We start from the raw sequence: 20,062 nt of genomic DNA, 5'->3' as shown, positions 1-20,062 counted from the left end.
CGTGTAATGTGGAAGAGTAATACAGTCAACAACAACAGAAAGACGATCTTCATTTGTACGTGATTGATTAGCGATAGGTTTCCCTTGGTGAACTTCTGCATGTGACATCGAGTTGGTGAGAGACGTTCATTGTGTTACCATTTCCTCACGACTGAGATAGTTTGATGTTGCGGCGGGACGTTTAAAGTTGGAGTAAAGATACTTCTTGCATAAGAGTGGTTGACAACTGATTATAAAAAAATCATTACGAGAATTCTCTCAGGGAAAAATACTCGCTGAACAAAAATTAATTTGATCAAATTGTTCCCAGACCTGTTTTGCTTTTGTATTATCCGAAGATTTACCAGCAACTCTGACTTTGTGTCATCCTTGACAATTTATGAAACTGTCTGCTCATAGTCATTAAGTCATAAAACCATTTATATTTTTGAGTGAGGATTAGGTCACTGATGAGTGCTCGTAATCTTGCAAATTAAGATTCAGCACAATTCAAGGCTTAATAAAGTAGCACTTAACATTAATTTAGTTTGGCTGTAGTTTTCTGCTGGTAGTCGTTGTTTTTGAGTCTCCAAGATCTTTGATATGGAAGTTTAATTAGCTTGATACTCCCAGAAATAGTGCATATTATCAGGGTGGTGCTTGGCAGAGCTGGCAGTTGAATAACCGACCTTTGTATTGCCGGAGACACAATGGATCCTTCATCCATGCTACCGCTGAGTCGGCCAGGTTACCAGCCCAAGATGCGGCGGAGGAGATGGTTGTCAAAGTCCAACCCAGCGTTGATGAACAATTGGACACCTTACTGTCAGGATCGCTCAGGGTGGGCAAAGCAGTATTTATTAGAGATGCTACGTGCACAACATAAAACGCATGGTGCGAGCTGTGGCTGGATGCATGGTGAGTTTTATCAGTAGGGTGGCAGATTCTGTATTTCATTATTGTTTTTGTGGACGTTTTTCTGACAGTTATGATGAAAAAATTGTCTGTGTATTATTCTTGCGTTTCCATATCAATCATGTCAATGTCCGAAATGATAGGTATTCACTGGATAGGTGTTCATCGGGTTTTTATGCATTGCTGCTTGTAATGAATAGTCAGACAGATATCAACTGACTTGGCACGATGGAAAGAAAATACTGGTGACCATTTTGATTCCTTGGATTGCATTTCTATGTAGATGTCTTTTTTAAATTTTATAAATTTTATATATATATAAAGGTTTTTTAAAGTGTAAAATCTGAAATTCATTTCAAAAGGTGGTATATTGAGAAAGATTGTATCGCCAACTGGCCATTTGGCCAATTGGTGAAAATACAGTGTCGTTTTGTCCACGCAGTAAGAATAGTTCGTAATTTGAAGACACAATCTGAGGAACTGAGAATTGTTTCTGACAGGTACGTTTCTCAAATTCTAATTTTGGAGGATAAAAACTGATATCCTTTTTCCATATAACCACATTACTCCAAAGTGAAATGATTATCAAAATGCTATGCGATCAAAACATGCTGTACTTCAAACCAATTTGTGAATGCCGCTTATTTTAGGAGTGGGTATTTTCCAAGTTTAACACCATGAAATATTTTTTGAGAGTTGTCCGCTCTGAAAGGAAATCCAGCCAACCAGCTTTTTTTTCATAGCAAACAAACGTGCAAGAAATAAACCAGTCCTTGTTCAACACAGACTGGATGAAGGTTGTTTATCTTCGTTGCTATGCATTCTCCATTGTCTTGTTTTGATCATGTCGAGTCCGTAGTGTGACATCACAGCATACTGTTCCGATTCTGAGGTGCTTAGGGAATCAATTTTACTGAATTATATGCAATCATTGCACACTCGTTTACCTCATAACAAATGAACAATAATTTTGAAGTTGAGATCAATTACATTTGTATGTACTCAATTTCCCAGTAGTGAAGTTTATAACGAGAAGCCCCCTCGATCCACTAAAGCTGAAGTAGTAGTCCCTGTCAATTTCCTACCTTCCGCAGGACAGTTCTTTTCAGAAAATTAGAATTCTCTAGAATTCCAAAAATCTACTCCACGGTAGTAGAATTTAAAGCAAGACAGTTGTTCTCAAAAGAACATAACCTACCTGTCAATTTCCTACCTTCCGCAGGACAGTTCTTTTCAGAAAATTAGAATTCTCCAGAATTCCAAAAATCTACTCCACGGTAGTAGAATTTAAAGCAAGACAGTTGTTCTCAAAAGAACATAACCTACAAGGCAAGAAAATACATGTACACACATGGTTTTACCGCAAACCAAATAGTATATAGTTTTAATTTTGTTCAGATTGATCTTTAAGTGCTCATTAATCTTCCATCATAAAAAAATCTGATTTGGCCAAACCAGAACGACATAATAATTACCGATTCAAAAATTGCCCCCCCCCCCCCCCCTCTGCCGAGGTCATCTTTTCAGTTGTAACAACCCCCCATGGCAAAACTCTGATGACATAATTAGTGTTCTTTAAATGGTGCTTACTGCCCACTTGGTTGACTATTATGAATGAGTGATCTGTAGTGAGGATTAGTGGCTTGAGCCATTGCTCTGGGCAATGTCACCTTCGATGGATCGTGAATCTATTTGTATATTTTTGTAAAAAAGGGTTGAATCGTAAACATACACTATACATGTATATTGTACAAAGTTGCGTCCAAATTGCCTGTAAAAGTTGCCTCGTGTGACCATAGAGAAAGGTCCTTTCTCTATGGTGTGACAAAGCCCTAAGACTTTCTTGTTGTGTTGTCTTACATCCAGTCTTAACTTTGTAAACCCAAATCACTCTTAGATTGTGGTATAATTGTCGTTAGTGGTTTGTGCAGGCTGCAATATCAACTATACATATTTCTCATAGAAAGTGCATTATTCAGTGCCCCTTCAAGACCAAAGTTCAAGACCTTTCTGTGGTTACGAAATTGTTGCTATTTTGTTGATGAATTTAGGAAGTACTAGAAGCAAAGAGGGTCGATATAAGAGAGAGTTGATGTTGTAAGCATGATAAGTGTGTCACGTAGCTAGGAACTTGATTCCTTTAAACGCTTTCCAACATGAGTGCCTCATGTATACCCGTCCTACCCACATTCTAATAAACACTGACACATGCTCTCACCAGGTCAAATTCGTACACGTCTTCTCTCACCAGAACATACAATCCCAGAATATGATCGGTTTTCAGCAACATTGCGACCTTGAACTATGTCTTAGAAACACTTCAAGGTTCTGAATGTTAGAAACCCATATATCCTTTCACAGTTGAACAATCCAGCCTATAACCCTGTGTAATATGACATCTTAGATAAATATTTTTCCTTTGGCCTTGGGGAAAGACTCTGCTAGGGTCGAAATGTCAGGCTGGTAACTATTTATTTGCAAATATTCCTCCAGATTACCTCTGGCATATATTGGTAAAGATTTTTCACAAGGATTTTTATTGCAAACAAATTGAATGAAAAGTTGAATCACTGTTTGTCATGTACTGTACTTTGTGTCACTGACTAGACGCAACGACACAGTGTTGTTGCTGTGCTCGCTATCACCCAGTCATTTCTTGACAAATGTTTCATACATTTTAACTACTTTAAATTCCTCCAAACCTTCCCCAGTTTTGACCTAAAAAGAGCATGATGAATTCAGTAATTGCACAAATAATTTCATAAATTTGAATTGTTTCATATTCCTCCAAGTTTCTATCCTGGGTTTTACCTGAAAAGTGTTATGATGAGTTCAGTAATTACACAATCTTGACCAATAGGTACTTGGAGTTGAGGCCAAACAGCCAAACCTTATTATCAAAGTCTGAATGATTTTGATGGGACTGTTTCTCACGGAGGGCTAGCAACAAGCACTCATAGAAATCGCAGCCAGTGAAAGTGCTGTTTTCTACCTGCCTACATGTATGTCCTTGCGTTCGGCTGTATAAAACCGTATAGAGGCTTATAGGCCTAAAGCTTCACAATTATCATCTTTTTCAATGCTGACATGAATCGTGTTGATCGACCAATGAGGTTGGCAGGCATGCGTGTACAATTAGCGTCTGCGCACTCATGAATGGGCTCACCGCTTTCTACACAAACCGCACAATATTCTCTGAAAAATTTGTGCAAAGGCCCTCTTGTGTTAAGTTTGTTTCCTCCTACAATACATGTCGTTACCTTTCAGAGGTAAAAGAAGAAATGCTTTGAGGCACTGGCCACTATTAACTACTCAAAATAACTGTTAGCATAAAAAATTACTTGGTAGCGAGCAATGGAGAGCTGTTGAAGGTTCCCTTTGCAAAATAAAAAAAGGCCCTCTCCCTTTCAAAGATGAAATTCCAGGCCTGCAAAGCCTTTGCAATACTTTTCCCTCACCACATAATCTGGGCAAATAATGGTAGGAAAAATATGTTCTGCTGTGAAGTAGGTACAAAATGTCATGGAGGTGATGTTTACATGTATTAATCAGCTGGCAATAGAGAGCTTCCAAGAGGGTCGGTAACCGCATTAAGCTTACAGTATCAGATTGAACACAAGAACCCCTATAACAATCTAATAGACTCGCTACCTCTCACTCTCTCACTCTCACGGGATATCGACACAAAGCCTCTTAGTGGCCCAGGAATCCTTCTTAAAATTAAGAGATGAAGCTCTTCGCCCGATCAGGTCAACGAGCCATGAGGTTTTGATCAAAGCATAAAAGCCATTTGCCAGCACCAACAACCACAACCGGATAAAAGGTCACCCAAATAACATCAAAATTAATAGGGTTTGAATTTGTAGAGCTTTCGCTTCCCTCCCTTTTGTCTTCTTCGGAGTGACAATAGGCCCGGGACAAAAGGTGACTGGCTGTATAAAAGCGAGAAGTCTAAGGGCTGGATACAATCTGCCCTCCCTTTTATCGAATTAAAATGAAAGTGTTTACGTCTATAGGTATGTCTTGTGGAAGAGAAGTGAAGTAGAGTTTACACAGATAACAAATATCCCCTGTGCATGATTAAAAAAAAAAAAAAGTTTGAAGCAGTGACAGAAAAAAGAATGTACAAAGCTGACTGTTATGGTATGACTGCTCTGTGTTCTGTCGCCCCTATGTTTTGACAAGTCTATGTTCTGATAGCTTCTTCTTGCCTACACACTAGGGTTAGCATTCGGGTTAGGGAAAATACATAGAAATGTCAAAACATACAATATTCATGTAGGTGTGTTACCTATGGTTTGGGAGTTGTTGGAGACTTATTTTGAAAGCACTTTTTGTAAGAAAACCTCTGATTATTAGGTTTACTTTGTAATGCAACCTTGTTTAACCTCTGCTTCTTAAGTTCTGATGATGGTAGGCCGATACATTGGGTTAGTTTTATAAGAAGTTGGATCAGTGTGGGTTCGAATCCCCAGCCGTGACACTTGTGTCCTTAAGCTTCGTCCTTCGGATGGGACGTTAAGCTGTTGGTCCCATGTGTTATGTAACGCATGTAAAAGAACCCAGTGCACTTATCGAAAAGTGCACTTATCGAACATTACATGGTGCTATCAGAATTAGGTCTCACAATTCATACGTATGGGTATTACATGTATGTAGGTATACTTCATTACTTAATAGAACCTAAAAGTATTTATCATACTCAAAATCAACATTTGAAAATAATTTATTTTTGTTCAAGATATTACACTGTAAGGTATTATTATTATTATTATTATTATATTCTATTGAAAAGCACACGACCAGAAGATTTGTCCGGTCTTGAATATTGGCCCCACACAAAAATAACTGGTTACTCCTGGGTAAAATTTTAGCCCCCTGCGGTAAACAGCATCTCTTTTCAACAATATTTGATCCCTTCTTTAAAGGCGGTGGACACTATTGTTAATTACTCAAAACAATTAATTGCATAAAAACCCTACTTGGTGACGAGTAATGGGGAGCTGTTGATAGTATAAAACATTGTGAGAAACGGCTCCCTCTGAAGTAACGTAGTTTTCGAGAAAGATACATGGATGTGATAGGCTATTGAGAAAAAAACTGTGAGCACAAAGCACGAAAGCATGCAAGCTTGAAAAATTGCGAGCATGAAGCCCAATTATTAACATTTATTTTTCGTTTTAAAAGCCCTGCAATCTGGGGTGTTATTGTATGGTTATATATATCCATTTAATTTAGATTTTTTAATTTTTGTTTGTTCGTGGGGGGGGGGGGGGGGTTAGAAAACAAACAGATTTTATTTTATTTTAGGGCAAACAAAAAACGGAATTCCATTTAAAACAGAGAAAACATATCCATGTGAATAAGGAGCATAAGACTAAGTGACTGCGCCTTCAACCCAACTAATGTCCGCTTTGCTAATTTGTAGCAACTATGTTGTCAATGTTGACTCAGTCAATATCCCTTATGTCTATCACTGACCCAAATCATATCGACCTCAGCAAACTCTTACTCCAATGAAAGGCAGACAGTAAAGCAACAATTACCTCGCTCTCACTTTTTTTCTTTCTAGGGCTCAATTAATTGCCTCTTGAAAAGGTCTAACCTAAATAAAGTGGAGTTTCACACCTACGTATTAAGAGAGAAAGAAAAAAACCTCCATAGAGAGACCACTTGGCGTCTGTGCATCTTTATGTACTTAGGTCTAGACAATACACCAAGTTCAGACATTATTGTCCTATTGTTTGAACAAAGTACTATTGATTAACTGTCATAGTTTTCTGTCTTGCTGGGTCTAAAAGTAACTACATGTAGGTAGAGTTAAAGGCACTGGACACCATTAGTGATTGTCAAAGTTCTCATTTGGTGTATCTGAACATAAGCATAAAATAACAAGCATGTGAAAATTTTGACTCAATTGGTTGTAGAAGTTGCGAGAGAATAATGATTGCACAGTTGTAAAACAAATCTCATTTCATGCATTTCATGCGACATAGTAGTAAAAGATGTTTGTTATTTATAAAAATATTTGCACACCCACCTTTGAAAACAACTTTTCGTAATGTTCTCAACCTCCTCAAAATTAAACAAATGATCGTGGATGAATATTTCTGTTTGATACTTTAATACTCAAATTGTGTTTTAACACAATTTGAGTATAAACTAAAACAATTGTGATTGGAAATTTCTGAACAGTAGGGGGCGCTATTTGATTCTCTCACAATTTGTTTTTTTTTCAAGAATTCTTTTTTTAAATGAAAAGCAGGAACTTAATAGGAAGTCCATAATGTAATGAATGTTGACAGTGGGGGCCAACATTAAATGGAGCCCATGATGACCTTTGTTGCCGGGTTCTGAGTACATGTATATAAGGCTTAAGTGCAGGTTATACTTTTTGGTAGTTGTCAAAGACCGGTAGCCATATGCAAAACAAGATTTGACATAAACGATCTATGCAAGATATACTTTTTGGTAGATGTCAAAGACCAATATCCTCACTTTGTGTACTCCAGCACACAGTTTTACAGCATACCTGTGAAAAGTTGGGCTCAATTGGCAAAGTTGCAGAAAATGACGGAAGACAAAAACATAGAATTACGTGCTTTAAGATGCCCGAGAAAGGCAATACCTGGAGCCTTTCTCAAATTCAAATTTTGTATATCCTTTTCTCTAAAACACATGAATTCAAGGGGGGTTCGTTTTCAACATTGTTATATATAGTTAGCAGCTCTCCAGTGCTGTTTACCAAGTGAGTTAAATGGTCAGTAATCTTTTGAGTAATTACCAAAGGTATACACTCATCATGATCGGAGTAAAATTTGAGGTGAATAATTACCTCCTTCCCTCAAAACGAACAATTTAAAGGGGTCATTTTGAGCTCCCTAGTGCTTTTTACCAAGTAATTTGTATGATCGGTCTTTTTTTTGAGTAGTTATCAAAGGACTTTAACACAAATAATATTATTTATAATATAAATGGTTGTTGTTGGACATCTTTAAGTGTGTAACCCATCTGCTCCTAATGTAGTCAGAGCTTGGCAGGACTGTCACAAGAATGCCAGCTTCGGGATTGAATGTGTGAAAAACGTTTTAACCAGAGTAGGCGCCTCCACATGTAGGTCCTAGGTATAGTATGTGTGGTTTCACAGACTGAACCATCATGTATTATTACGCTGGCCACTGAAGTCAAACCACACACTTTGTGTACCTTGTCTGTAACCACAGCTTATAAACTTTGTATTGCCTGTATTGAATTACCAAACATTGGCTTGTCTGACCTTAGTGGGGTCACTGGGTCGAAGCCTTGACCTGGTTAGGTCATAGTGGGTTGACTTGATACAGGAAATTGACATGAACTGCTGTGTAGTCAACAGTATCATGTTTTTAAGAGGAACTTATTAGAATAAAACACGTGAATGGGATGTGACTTCAGAAAAAAAAAAGAAAAAAAAGAAAAAAAAAGGAACACATTGCCTTGGATCGGTCGAGTTGGTCTTTGAAAAGCGTTTGTAAGCATTTCTAATAAAATGCATTGCTTAGAAAGATGTTGTCCAAAATGCCTCGAAATTGCACAGTTTTCCTGTTACATCGGCGACTAACACGGTCGGATATTTATGGGAGTCAAATTTTGGCCCCCAATAATGGCCGACCGTGTTCGAGGCAAATTTGTGTGGATCATTGTATTCTACTTTTAAAACATCTTTCTAACCATATGGTTTCATAACAAACGGTTACAAATGCTTTTTATAGACCCCCCTTGTCCGATCCAAGGCTAGGTGTTCCTTTAAATACACTGGACACTATTGGTAATTGTCAAAGACCAGTTTTCTCACTTTGTGAATCTCAACATGTGCACATAATTTTCTGTCAGTGCATTGCCATGACCAGTACATATCTATATTTGATATTTATTTGTGTTTTCATTTGCATTTGTATTATGTATTTTATAAATATAAAATATGTCTAGCTTCTGTTTCTGTAAAAAAATTCTTAATTTGGCCACTGCTGTGATGAAGTTTTCTTTTAATACCAAGTAACCATTTCACTTTCAATTGAGATCTTTTTGGTTAGTAAAAGTCAGGTATTGCTAGTTGGAGTTAAAATTACAAACTCTATATAAGCACCAAAATGCCTGATCAGTTGACATGATCGATATACTGCTATCTTTATTATCGGACATGATAATTCCTTTATTATCGGACATGATAATTTGTTGAACATTAAGGTACACATTTACATTTTCCCTGCCTTTACATTTCTATAGACTAAACAAATCTCAATGTTTCTAATACGCCTCTTCTAAAAACTGAGGCCCATTGTAGTAGATCGCTGCATCAGTTTGGAAATGTTTGAATATCGATTTGACCCCGCTGCCTAGTGTAGTCACCCATACCTATTACCATTTTGGATTGGTCCAGGATGTTCTATTTTCTGTAGAGGGGTTGGTAATCAAATGCAATCGCATGGGGAACTTCTGAATGGTCAGTACACTAAAAAATCAGTGCTTTACGTTTCAGGCGCTTCACCATGCCTGAAATATATTACCTTTGTTGTGAATAGAATGGCCTACTCATAACATTATGATGGTGATGAAAAGAAGGATCCATTTTGAAAAAGGGTGAAACTTGTTAGTTTTATTTTATCACTTTGGCGATCCGTGCACCAAGGCTAAGGTTATTAACAGTGCAACTGTTTATTTGTCATCGTATCGTTTCCATAAATGCCCCCATCAGCTGTACTTTATAGAGCCTACATTTGCATTGATATCTATTTACAAAAAAAAAAAGCTCTATTGTGTTTCAAATTACTAACGTACTACAGACATGCACAGTTTAACCGTAAGTAATTTTCACATTATCGGTGAAAAAATACCACCGTCGTACTGGAACGTAGGGTATCTGTAGACAATCAAGTACACATAATTTGATGCTGTATTACACAAAACAAACACAATGTTTCCCCAAAGGTATGCCCATACACTCTTGGCTAGGAACTACTGTTAAAAATTAACCCAAGTGTTAGCTAAGAAGCCTGAGCACACCTGGTCGGTAGGTAAAGGATTGGACAGAATTGGCGAGTCCAAAGAATTGCCTGTCTGAGTTTGCTTTTCTTTGTTTGGTTTCAGTTATTGGAATAAGTATTTGTCAACGAATTTGAACAAAATAATGTCTACAGTGCTCAGCACAGCCACCCTTTACCAAAAGTTTTTAAATTCATGAAGAAATTTTGTATCTTTATACAAAATGTTAAAATAAAAAAATTCTTGTTAGTGCAAAAACCTTGTGTCTCTTGACATAGCACTTACGTTTCGCGCAGGTTTGAAAATTGGCAAAACATTGTATCTCTGATCTTGCTTAAAATAGCAAAAAAATAGTTAATGGCCTGACATTTAGACCCCGGTAGAGCCTTTGAGAAAGACTCTGCGAGGGTCGAAACGTCCTGCCATTAACTATTGTTTGCATTTATACTGTAGGTCACTTTTGTTGGTAAGCAGTTAGCAAATGCTAATTCTCGCTTGAAATAATAGCCTGGACATAGCTACATAAAACAAGTACACTGTGAGACACTACAGTTTTTGAAGGAGCATTAATGTGTGAATGATTTGTGTGAAAGGTTTTTGCCAAACCAAGAAGACGTTTTTGCACAAATGCAACCAATTGTAAGAACAAGCTCTACTCCAAATATCTTAATTAAAAGAAAATTAGTTTCTCAATTGTTTGTGCCATGTTATTAGGTGATATCTGAAAAATGCAAACACCTTTTGAAAATTAAGTTTCTATGATGAGTTTTGTTGTAGTTATCTACAGTTGTATATTAGTAGAGGATAAAGCCACTGGACACCTTTGGTAATTGTCAAAGACCAGTTTTCTCACTTGGTGTATCTCAACATATGCATACAATCTTGTGAATGGTCATCAAAGTTGCAAGAGAATATTTGGGGAAAAAACACCCTCGTTGCACGACTTTATGTGCTTTCAAATGCCTAATAAAAGGCTTCAGGCCTGCAGTCTATATACTTGAGTGAGAAGTTACCTCTTTCTCAAAATCTATGTTACTTCAGAGAGAGAGAGAGAGAGAGTCATTTCTCACAATGATTTATACCATCAACTGCTCTCTGTTGCTCATTCATTACCAAGTTGGTTTTATGCTATTAAGTTATTTTGAGTAATTACCAGCCAGTGCCTTTAAAGAAAAAAAGAAAAGAAAAAATGCAGCGAATCTAAGCGAAGGAATTGTGGGCTGATCAGTCTGATCCACACCACTTTGCATGACAAGGGATCTAAGACGCCTTAGGGGCTTGTTAGCATAAAATGTAGACGATTCCCTCTTCTACTAAGTGTTTGTCATGCAAACAGTGTTTGCCATGTAAACACTGCTTTCACATTAGGATGTTAGCTTCATGATCCAACGTTAGCTTCATGACCACAAAATATGAAAACTTAAATTTCAATATGAGGAATCTATTTTCTTTGAGTGAATTCTTGGTATTAGATGAGATCATACTTTGTGAATGGCAATCTTTGCCCAATTTGAAGAAATCATACAATATTTTTATATACCTTATGCAATGAGGTCACCCAGCCACCATGCTAGAGGTAAAACATTGATGAAACAATCAAAACGCACAGATTTGTATGTGCAGCGTACAGGATTTTCTGGCCAATGAACAACCTCATTTTGACCGCTAGGTGAGGGCGCCCTACTGAAATGATGTTGTGTTCATAATATCTATTTGCTTGAATTCAAATTATTTGTACACTACCCCCCCCCCCCTTTTTTAAAAACTGTTTTGGTTAGAAGCCTACAGCAGCTTTCGAAAGCATTTGCGAAAACTCTCACTTTGAAGTATTGTGGTTACAAACAAAAATGTATTCCCAAAAATTTGAATCTGTTGTGAACTCCTACTTTAGGAATTATCCTTCCTGCGTGGACAAAGTTGTACCAGAAATTTGTATGATTAAAAAAAATATCTGACCACCTTTTGATATGAAAGTTTCACACTGTAGTTGTGTTCTATACTTCTACTATTTACATAGGATTAAGTAAGAGAAACTTTGACAAATTGTTGCTATTTGATTCCGTAAAAAAGCGAATCGTTCACGTATCACGCTGCTACGTTTCTGCTTCAGTTAAAAATGAAACTGTAAGTTGTGTCCACTTTTTAATGTCAGCTCACTTCTTTCTCTCTTGCTTTATTTCACTTGCTCACTTAGTGCAGAATAAATAGTACGGCTGTTTGATTTGCTTGCTTTGAATACCCTGAAAAAAATGTCAATCAGAAGTTGATTTGCTGGTTAAAAGGTGCTGAATTAGAGGTAGTGATACTATGTGTGGATAATCTGTACTTGGACGTGAATTAGTGCTACTTAACTGCTGACATGGAGTCCATTTATTCCTCGTCTCGTTCGTGATCAAAGTCTGGTCAATGTTTTGAGGAGAGAATTCCTGAAGACGACTAGAGCAAGTTTATAAAGAAAAGTCCTGATAGACAGAAATTTTGTGAAAAAATACTTCTTTCTCGAGAACTGCATTACTTCAGAGGGTGCCGTTTCTCAAATTGTTGTATACTACCAACATCTCCCCATTACTGGTTACCAAGTAAGTTTTTATGCAAATAATTATTTTGAGTAATGACCAATAGTGTCCACTGCCTTTGAAGGTGACGTTGGCTTTTTGCTTTTGGCAAGGGTCAATCTGTGGCGCAGTTGACTCAGAAATTTTATAGTTATAAACTTTCATTTAAGTTTTATTCTTTAATGAAAAAAAAAACCTGCCCTCGGTAAGTAGAAGTCAATTAAAAATGAAAAATTAATCTTTCACAATTGTGCATGTACTTTCTGCATTGTTGTTGGCATATTTTGTTTGTTTTTCATTTATCTTCATAATTAACTCTTTCAGTTCTAAGGTCATTCAATCTATTTTATATATTCCAAAAAGTGTCACAAAAAGTACACTAAGTGCCAATATCCTTCATGCACAATCTATTTTATACATGTTTAGTATACACTCATAGAATGTCATAAATATAGCACACGTTCAAACAACCCACAATGTTGTTATTATGGGAGGGCATTTTCACCCAATTCAACACATAACGTTTCCATAATATTACAGAACTATTGCAGAATTGAAAAACTATTGACTTTGGGATGTACCAATGCAACACAAATTAGCAGGATACATTTTTATTTTTTTGTAATTCAGAATTTCCAAAAAAAAAAAGAAAAAAAAAAAAAAAAAAAAAAAAAAAAAAAAAAGATGAACATTTCATGTTCAAAGTGCTGAAATTTCTTGAGTTTTTTAAATATTTCCTATCACACAGCACTCCACTGCGCTTGACAGGATATGCACTTTTAGCATATAATAATTCCACCTCTGAAAAGACGATTAATATTGAATAAAGAAATTATGTGTGATCTTACCGAACAGTACTCCTGAACAAAAGGTCCTTTCAATTCTCCCTTTTCCCCCATAGGCTGTCCCCTTTTATGGAACGATTAAAGCACTCATATCAGTTTAAACAAAGATGGCTGCGTTACATACGGGAAAGTTCTTTCTGCAAAGAATTCAGAAGTTTCAACAGAAAACTAAACCCAAGAGGTTTTTGTTCCCCTCCAAACTGTCTTTTTTCCCCTTATATATAGGTTTAACAAAAAAATCATACATAAATTCAGTGAAACATTTGTTATGCATGCTTATAATTTTGTGGGGAAAGTCAATGGCCTGACGTTTCAACCCTAGCAACCCTAGAATAGTCTTTTTTAAAAACTAGAAGAAACTATTTTCTAACTTATTATTTAGGGCAAGTAAACAGTGTCTCATCTGGATTTGAGTATTGGCTACTGGTTCAGACTTGACAAGTCCACTATCAATTATAGTATAATTTGTAAGAAAGATTGTAAAAGGTTTTTTATTTTTTATTTCAATCTTCCCCCACCCCCCCCCCCCCCAAAAAAAAAAACCCAACCCTAGTGGAATAAGCTTGAGGACACCGAAACTGACTTGATACCAAGTCTGCTCGTTACCCGGCCCCCTTCTTATATTCACCCAAGAAGTATTCCATTAAAAGACACTGATTGCTTCAACATTTCTAGAAGTTGAACTCAGACCCAATCAACCAGTAATCAGGAGCTTTCTCTACTGGCCTTTATCACAAAAAATCCAAATAGTTAGGAAGTCCAACAAGCACTAAGTTACATCATTCTGGTCTCAGCTTACAGAATCTCCATCCCGAAGTTAAGAAACAATCAATACTTATTTCCTGTATATTTCCTGTGGACTTTGAGGTGCTGGTGAATTTGATCACTTAATAGGTGCACAATACACGATATGGGAGGTCAACTGTTCTTTTTTCTCCGCTTCGATTTGCCGTTAGTCGCCGCATAGAATCTTCAATTGTCCGTCGCACTCTCTCACAAGGAGGGTCAGCCTGGCATTCCACTAATTAACACCGACAGATATAATGTAAATAGATATTTTCCCACTCAAGGTTTTTCACCTCAGTTTTTTTTTTTTTTTTTGGGGGGGAAAGATGTATTTGTGGAGGGGGGACATTGCAAAGGTCAAGTACCCCGACACCGTGGTTGTCAATTCAATCTGTCCTACGTGGTCATATTCTGCCTAGGTGAGCATGTGTTTAACACTCCACCAGATCTATTCTCATTGCAAAAACAGCGCCCATGAATCTAAAAGTGTAATGACCTGAGTAGGCCTATGGTGTATGTGTCTCCGCCCCCCCCCCCCTCCCCAAGAGTGTAGCATGATTGTGCAATGTGGCTAACCTACACACACCTTATGAACTAATAAGCCATGTAGTGCGTCCCATACATATACAATCCAGTGACAAGACGACTCTAACCCCCCGAGGGGACTGGAATCAACCACAGTCCGACTGTGAAAAGGGAGAGAGAAGCGCAAAACTGGGAAATACAAATAAGTAGTGGCCCATTGCACAACTTCGTAAGCATTGCAAAGCCGCGTCCGCTACCCACGAGCACTTTACCCTTACACTATGAGTGATGTGTAGACGCTCTTTATATTTCATTGATTGCCAGGGCCCCGGGACGGCAATTGTGTTTTTAGCATTACCCTCCGGACATCTAGAAGGGGTTGGATGTTATACCTGGTATTTATTCTAATAGAGCTGCGCATCATTACGATACACGATTTTTAAAAGCTTCCCAAGTTCAACAATAGGCAGAGCAATAAGCCCAATGCCATTCGCCTTCAGGCTGTTTTCACTCTGTCCTCTACATTGTCCGGATTTTTTTACCTCTACTTCCAGTGTGAAAACAAGATTCCTATAAACCACGCAAATCATTAGGACAGTGCCTATATTTTATCAAGTCGATGACCGCTTAGAATTTCACTGCAAACACAGACTTTTTCCCCACTTTTTTTTTTCATTTTAGAGTGAATTAATTAGTGCTTGTAAAAACTTTGTCACGTCCATCAATTCCCTGGTGTTCTCACTGGGTTAAGTAAGCAACTACAAATGAGTGCTTTGTCATATTAAAGATCTGAATTTAATATTAAATTTCTATCCAATAATGTTTTTAGCTTGTCTAAAATACTTCAAGTGTTGGCGCAATAAAGTTTATGATAATATTGAAAGTTGAATGAACGAGAGTCCTGACGTAATTACATTCTTGGCTTTCTTTTTTTCCTGGTGTGAAGTTTCTCATCATTGTCTCTTGATTGGGATTTAATATCAGAGTTCAACAGACATTGTGTGACACCTTCCCCTCGCTCCAACGAAGTACGTTTGAAATAGCTTAGCTGGTAATCGGTCTATGTAGTTTTTTTTTTTACTAAACAGACTACCGGTCAATCTGCGCACATTTTGGTGAGAAACTTTGCCGAGTCACCCGAGAAAAGTCAACTGTAATCATGTAGGTCTATGATGTAGTGGAGTCCTTAGTAGGAAGTTAATTATACCTTGTTAACTTGTGTATGCGACATTTTGGGAAAAGTGAAAGGCTCTTAGGAAAAGTGTTGGCTGTGCTACGAGCCGGCGTGGACTCGAACAGTGTACTCTGCTCGTCTTCAGGAGAAAGTAATGGATTAGGCAGGCCTGTATGCTTATTTTTTTGAAGGGCAGGGGCGTCAAGGCATTTTCTCCTTAGTAAAGGGCGCCCTATTCGGAAATTGCTATAGGAGCATTTCAAGGGCATCAAGGCAATGACCAGGGGGCCCTAGAGGTAATCGCCTTTGTTGCCTCCGTGAAGTATCGGGCTTGCTCTGCTCGTCTTCAGGAGAAAGTAATGGAGTAGGTTGTTTGGTCAGGAGTGTTGACATTGGAGGGGAGAGTGAGATTTTGATCGTGTATTTAAAACTGTCAGATGAGAAGGCACCATAGTCCTCTGGTTATTATTCAAACTCGGCTAAAACAAAAATTAGTTGAGTACACTATCCCTTAATGCCTCCTTGCAGTCCAGTGAAGGAGAATAGTAGTAGATGTAAATTGGCTTGAAGGATTGGTGCTGGCTTAGCGCTTAAGTTGAAGGAACCATTTATCTCAATTAAACTGAGGTTGGAGGACTCGATCCCGCCAGAAAAGAAATTGTCATTGGCTACCTATTGTATGACATGTAACACTATGGTAATGTACGCTCTGTTGGTCAGGTGGTACAGTACCCCATACAGTACAGTACCCCAGGGGAACTGATTATGTAGACTCGCAGACAGTTTGCCTAAGTGAAGTGAGGGTTTACTACAAGGTCATTGCTTTTCAAAATTAGTCAATGTGTTATTTATTTACATGCACTTCAACTCAAGGCTGTGTAATAAACCAAGGAACAAACAGGGGACTGGGCAGATGTTGGAGTGGAACCATCAACCGGTGTGATGATGTTGAAGTGATTTTATTAACAGCTTTCGTTTTGGGAGTGATTATGTTATTGGAGGGTTTTCCCCTTTATAATTTTTTTAGTGATTGGCCATCAGAACCGATTAGCTTGTCATTTCACTGGTCCTTTGTCGGCTTTTTCACTTCACTTGGCCATATTTCAATTGAAATAGAGATGCTTTTCAACACTTAACTAGCCAGCTGAGCGACTTTGAATGCTGATACTTCATGGAGGCATCAAAGGCGATTTCCCCCATGCCCCCTAGTCATTGACTTGTTACCCTTGGAATGCTCCAAGAGAAATTAACAATCTCCTCATAGGTTGCCCTTTACCAAAGAGGAAATGCCTTGGTGCCCTTGCCCTTTTTACAAATGAAGCATACTGGCCTGTGGTCCACTGGTGTTTTAATTGGCATTTGGCCGGCGGACCACTGTTATTGTTAAAACGCTGTATTGCTTTTTGGGGAATTTTCACATCCACTGAAGTAATTTGTTTGACAACTAAGCGCCAACATTACACCTTGGCCTGCTAGAGTTACCTGGATTGAAAACCTGTTTTCGAACAGTCAGTTGATATTTTTTTGACAATTTGTTTCTACCTTTTTGCTTCTTTCAGATCGAGGAATGCCCCAGCCAGGGGTGCCCGGTTCTATCACAAGAGGACTGTATGGATGGTCTTCTGGAGAGCAAGGTATGTGTGCTACCCCCCCCCCCCTCCCCCATTTCAGTGTTAAACAAAAAAATTGTCATATTTTTTTAAAAGGCACTGGACCCGGTTAATTCTTGTCAAAGACCAGCATTCCCACTTGATGTATCCCAACAAAAGCATGAAATAACAAATTTTGACTCAATTGGTCATCGAAGTTGCAAGAGAATAATGAAAGAAGAAACACCAGTGTTGCACAAATTTGAGGGCTTCATGATTAGAAGTATTGGAGTGACAAATTACCCCTTCAGATAAACTACACTACCTCAGAGGGAGCCGCTTCTCACAGTGTTTTATTATCAACAGCTTTCAATTGCTCGTTACCAAGTAAGTTTTTACGCTAAAAATTATTTTAAAAGTAATTACCAATAGTGTCCAGTGCCCTTAATAAACTCGTAATGAAAATTCTAGCCCATTGTCTGGGTTCATTGAATAATTGATCAATTTTCCAGTGGGGTGTAAACGTTTACAGGTATCAACCACAAGGCGGAGTGTCGTGACCGAGCGGTCAAGCACACTGGACTCCAGCTCTGGCGTTTCTGATCACCAGGGTGTGCGTTCCGTCACGGTCTTGACACTTACATTGTAGGTCCTTAAATGTGTAATATTAGTAATTTTTTGAAGAGCAGCATCCACAACATGTGCATAAAAAAATAATAAAAATAATAATACCAGCTCTTCTATAGCGCAATCCCCAAAAAATGATCACTGCGTTTACACACAAAAACAATAGCAATTAAAATACACTAGAATAATTACATTTTTAGGTTGCGTTTGAAGGCAAAAACTGTTGGAGAGGATCTTATGGTATGTGGTAATTTGTTCCAGAGAGTTGGCCCGAAAACACTGAATGATCCATTGCCTATCCACCTATTGCTCTTTGGGATGGAAAGATGAGTAACGTCCCGGCTCGCTCGTAGGCCTTCCCTTGATGTTATATGGGTGACAATGCAAAATAACATATTAGTGAAAGTTTAAGCTCAATTGGTCATTGGATTTACAAGAAAAAAAAGTGGGGGAAAAAACATTAAAGGTTTACCTGAAAACAAGAAAAAGTACATACAAGATTTCAGTCACGCAGCTGTTATCGGTAAACCTACTCAGTTCTTATTTTCAGGGTAGTCGGCAGAGAACCCCCTCCGTCTCTTGACACCTCTCCATCCTCTTATTTGTCAAAATGAGTATACTTAACCAAAGTGCAGAGTGCACGCTCCACACCAATAATAGAGTACTCCTTGCCTTTTATGGGTAAAATCTTAATAGATGGACATCATCTTACGTCCACTGTCCAGTAAAAATTACTTTTTAGATTGGTCTTGGTAGAGTTCAATGCACCCTGTGATGGATTAGCCACCCCATTCAGCCCCCATGAGAATTCATCATGACATAAAGATGGTCAATTTTCAGCAATCGGATTTCCTTAAAAAGCCCCTCCAGCCCTTAAATATCATGTCAAAAAAATGACACCGGGATCGTCAATTTGTTAGTGACACTGACAGGGCTTAATGATGAGTGGCATGGGTGTGATTTCTGTGTGACATCATCAACACCGATTGTATGGATTGTCTTTATCTGGCCTCTAGAGGGTGTGCTGCTGTAAAGTAAGGAGAGAAAGTTCCCAGTTTTTCTAAGTTTTTATTCCAAACGATGATTGCTGCTGAATCTTTGCACTGTCTTTAAAGATTTCTTCGAGTCTTCCGGACAAATTAAACACAGGCTGGGGAGTACTCTTTATTGGGAATCTTAAAGCATTTATTAACTGGGAAATTTGCATCGGGGATGAAGAATATTAATTTTGTTTTTACCCATACGTATACACCAATGTGTGTTATCACTGTATACTCATAGCACTTTCCCGAGCTTTGTGAAGACATGAATATTACTTGGGTGCATTTACTTTATTTGTTTTACTGAATGGGCTTCAAGTTTATCTGTATCAAACTAATGTTGGGGTAATCTTCGACTGAACTAAAAGCTTGTGGAACATTTGAGAAAGTTGTCAATCAAACACTCATATCGGTCGAGCAAGCAGCAGACGATGTATTTACGATGTAAGTACATTGCCGTTATCTATAAAACTCCTTATGGTACCGAAACTTGATTTGGGTACATTTGGTTGTGAGGCAAACAAAGACATCGAACTGAAGAGGCCAGCGGCTTTACCCTTACAAGCTTTCTACCAACTGAGCTATGCAGCTTGTTCATTAAGGGTCTCTCATTTTGCAACAATCTTTGTTGTTGTGAGTTCAGGATTGATTGAAGTACGAAGTCTGCCATAGCACCCTCTTCACCTGCTGATGTCTTTAAAGACACTGGACAATATTGGTAATTGTCAAAAAAACAGTCTTCTCACTTGGTGTATCTCAACATATGCCTAAAATAACAAACCTGTGAAAATTTGAGCTCAATTGGACGTCGAGTTGGCGAGAGAATAATGGAAGAAAAATTCCCTTGTAGCACAAGTTGTGTGCATTCAGATGCTTGATTTCAAAGACCTCAAAATCAAATTCTGAGGTCTTGAAATCATTTTCAAATATTTTAGTGAGAAATTACTTCTTTCTCAAAACTATTTACTTCAGAGGGAGCTGTTTCTCACAATTTGTTATACTATCAACA

The 20,062-nt window shown here is 37.9% G+C and overlaps 1 protein-coding gene across 1 annotated transcript; it reads left to right on the top strand.

Moving 5' to 3' along the window:
* Positions 1-683: 683 nt before the first annotated feature.
* LOC117291400 lies at positions 684-19,725 on the top strand. Its single transcript, XM_033773053.1, has 3 exons — positions 684-897; positions 17,357-17,431; positions 19,697-19,725. The coding sequence occupies exons 1-3, from the start codon at positions 690-692 to the stop codon at positions 19,723-19,725; spliced, it is 312 nt and encodes a 103-aa protein (XP_033628944.1). The 5' UTR covers positions 684-689.
* Positions 19,726-20,062: the final 337 nt, after the last annotated feature.

This window comes from Asterias rubens, chromosome 6, assembly GCF_902459465.1.
Source record: "Asterias rubens chromosome 6, eAstRub1.3, whole genome shotgun sequence".
Taxonomy (NCBI): domain Eukaryota; kingdom Metazoa; phylum Echinodermata; class Asteroidea; order Forcipulatida; family Asteriidae; genus Asterias; species Asterias rubens.
Note: the sequence above shows the minus strand (reverse complement) of the source record. Positions and strands in the feature narration are given on the sequence as shown.

What these genes read in the sequence shown, in the direction of transcription:
- LOC117291400 (XM_033773053.1), top strand. Translation starts at nt 690, where the DNA reads ATGGATCCTTCATCCATGCTACCGCTGAGTCGGCCAGGTTACCAGCCC. An exon ending in GAGCTGTGGCTGGATGCATG is followed by an intron (nt 898 to 17,356) that starts GTGAGTTTTATC and finishes TGCTTCTTTCAG; the next exon opens with ATCGAGGAATGCCCCAGCCA. An exon ending in ATGGTCTTCTGGAGAGCAAG is followed by an intron (nt 17,432 to 19,696) that starts GTATGTGTGCTA and finishes TTGTGAGTTCAG; the next exon opens with GATTGATTGAAGTACGAAGT.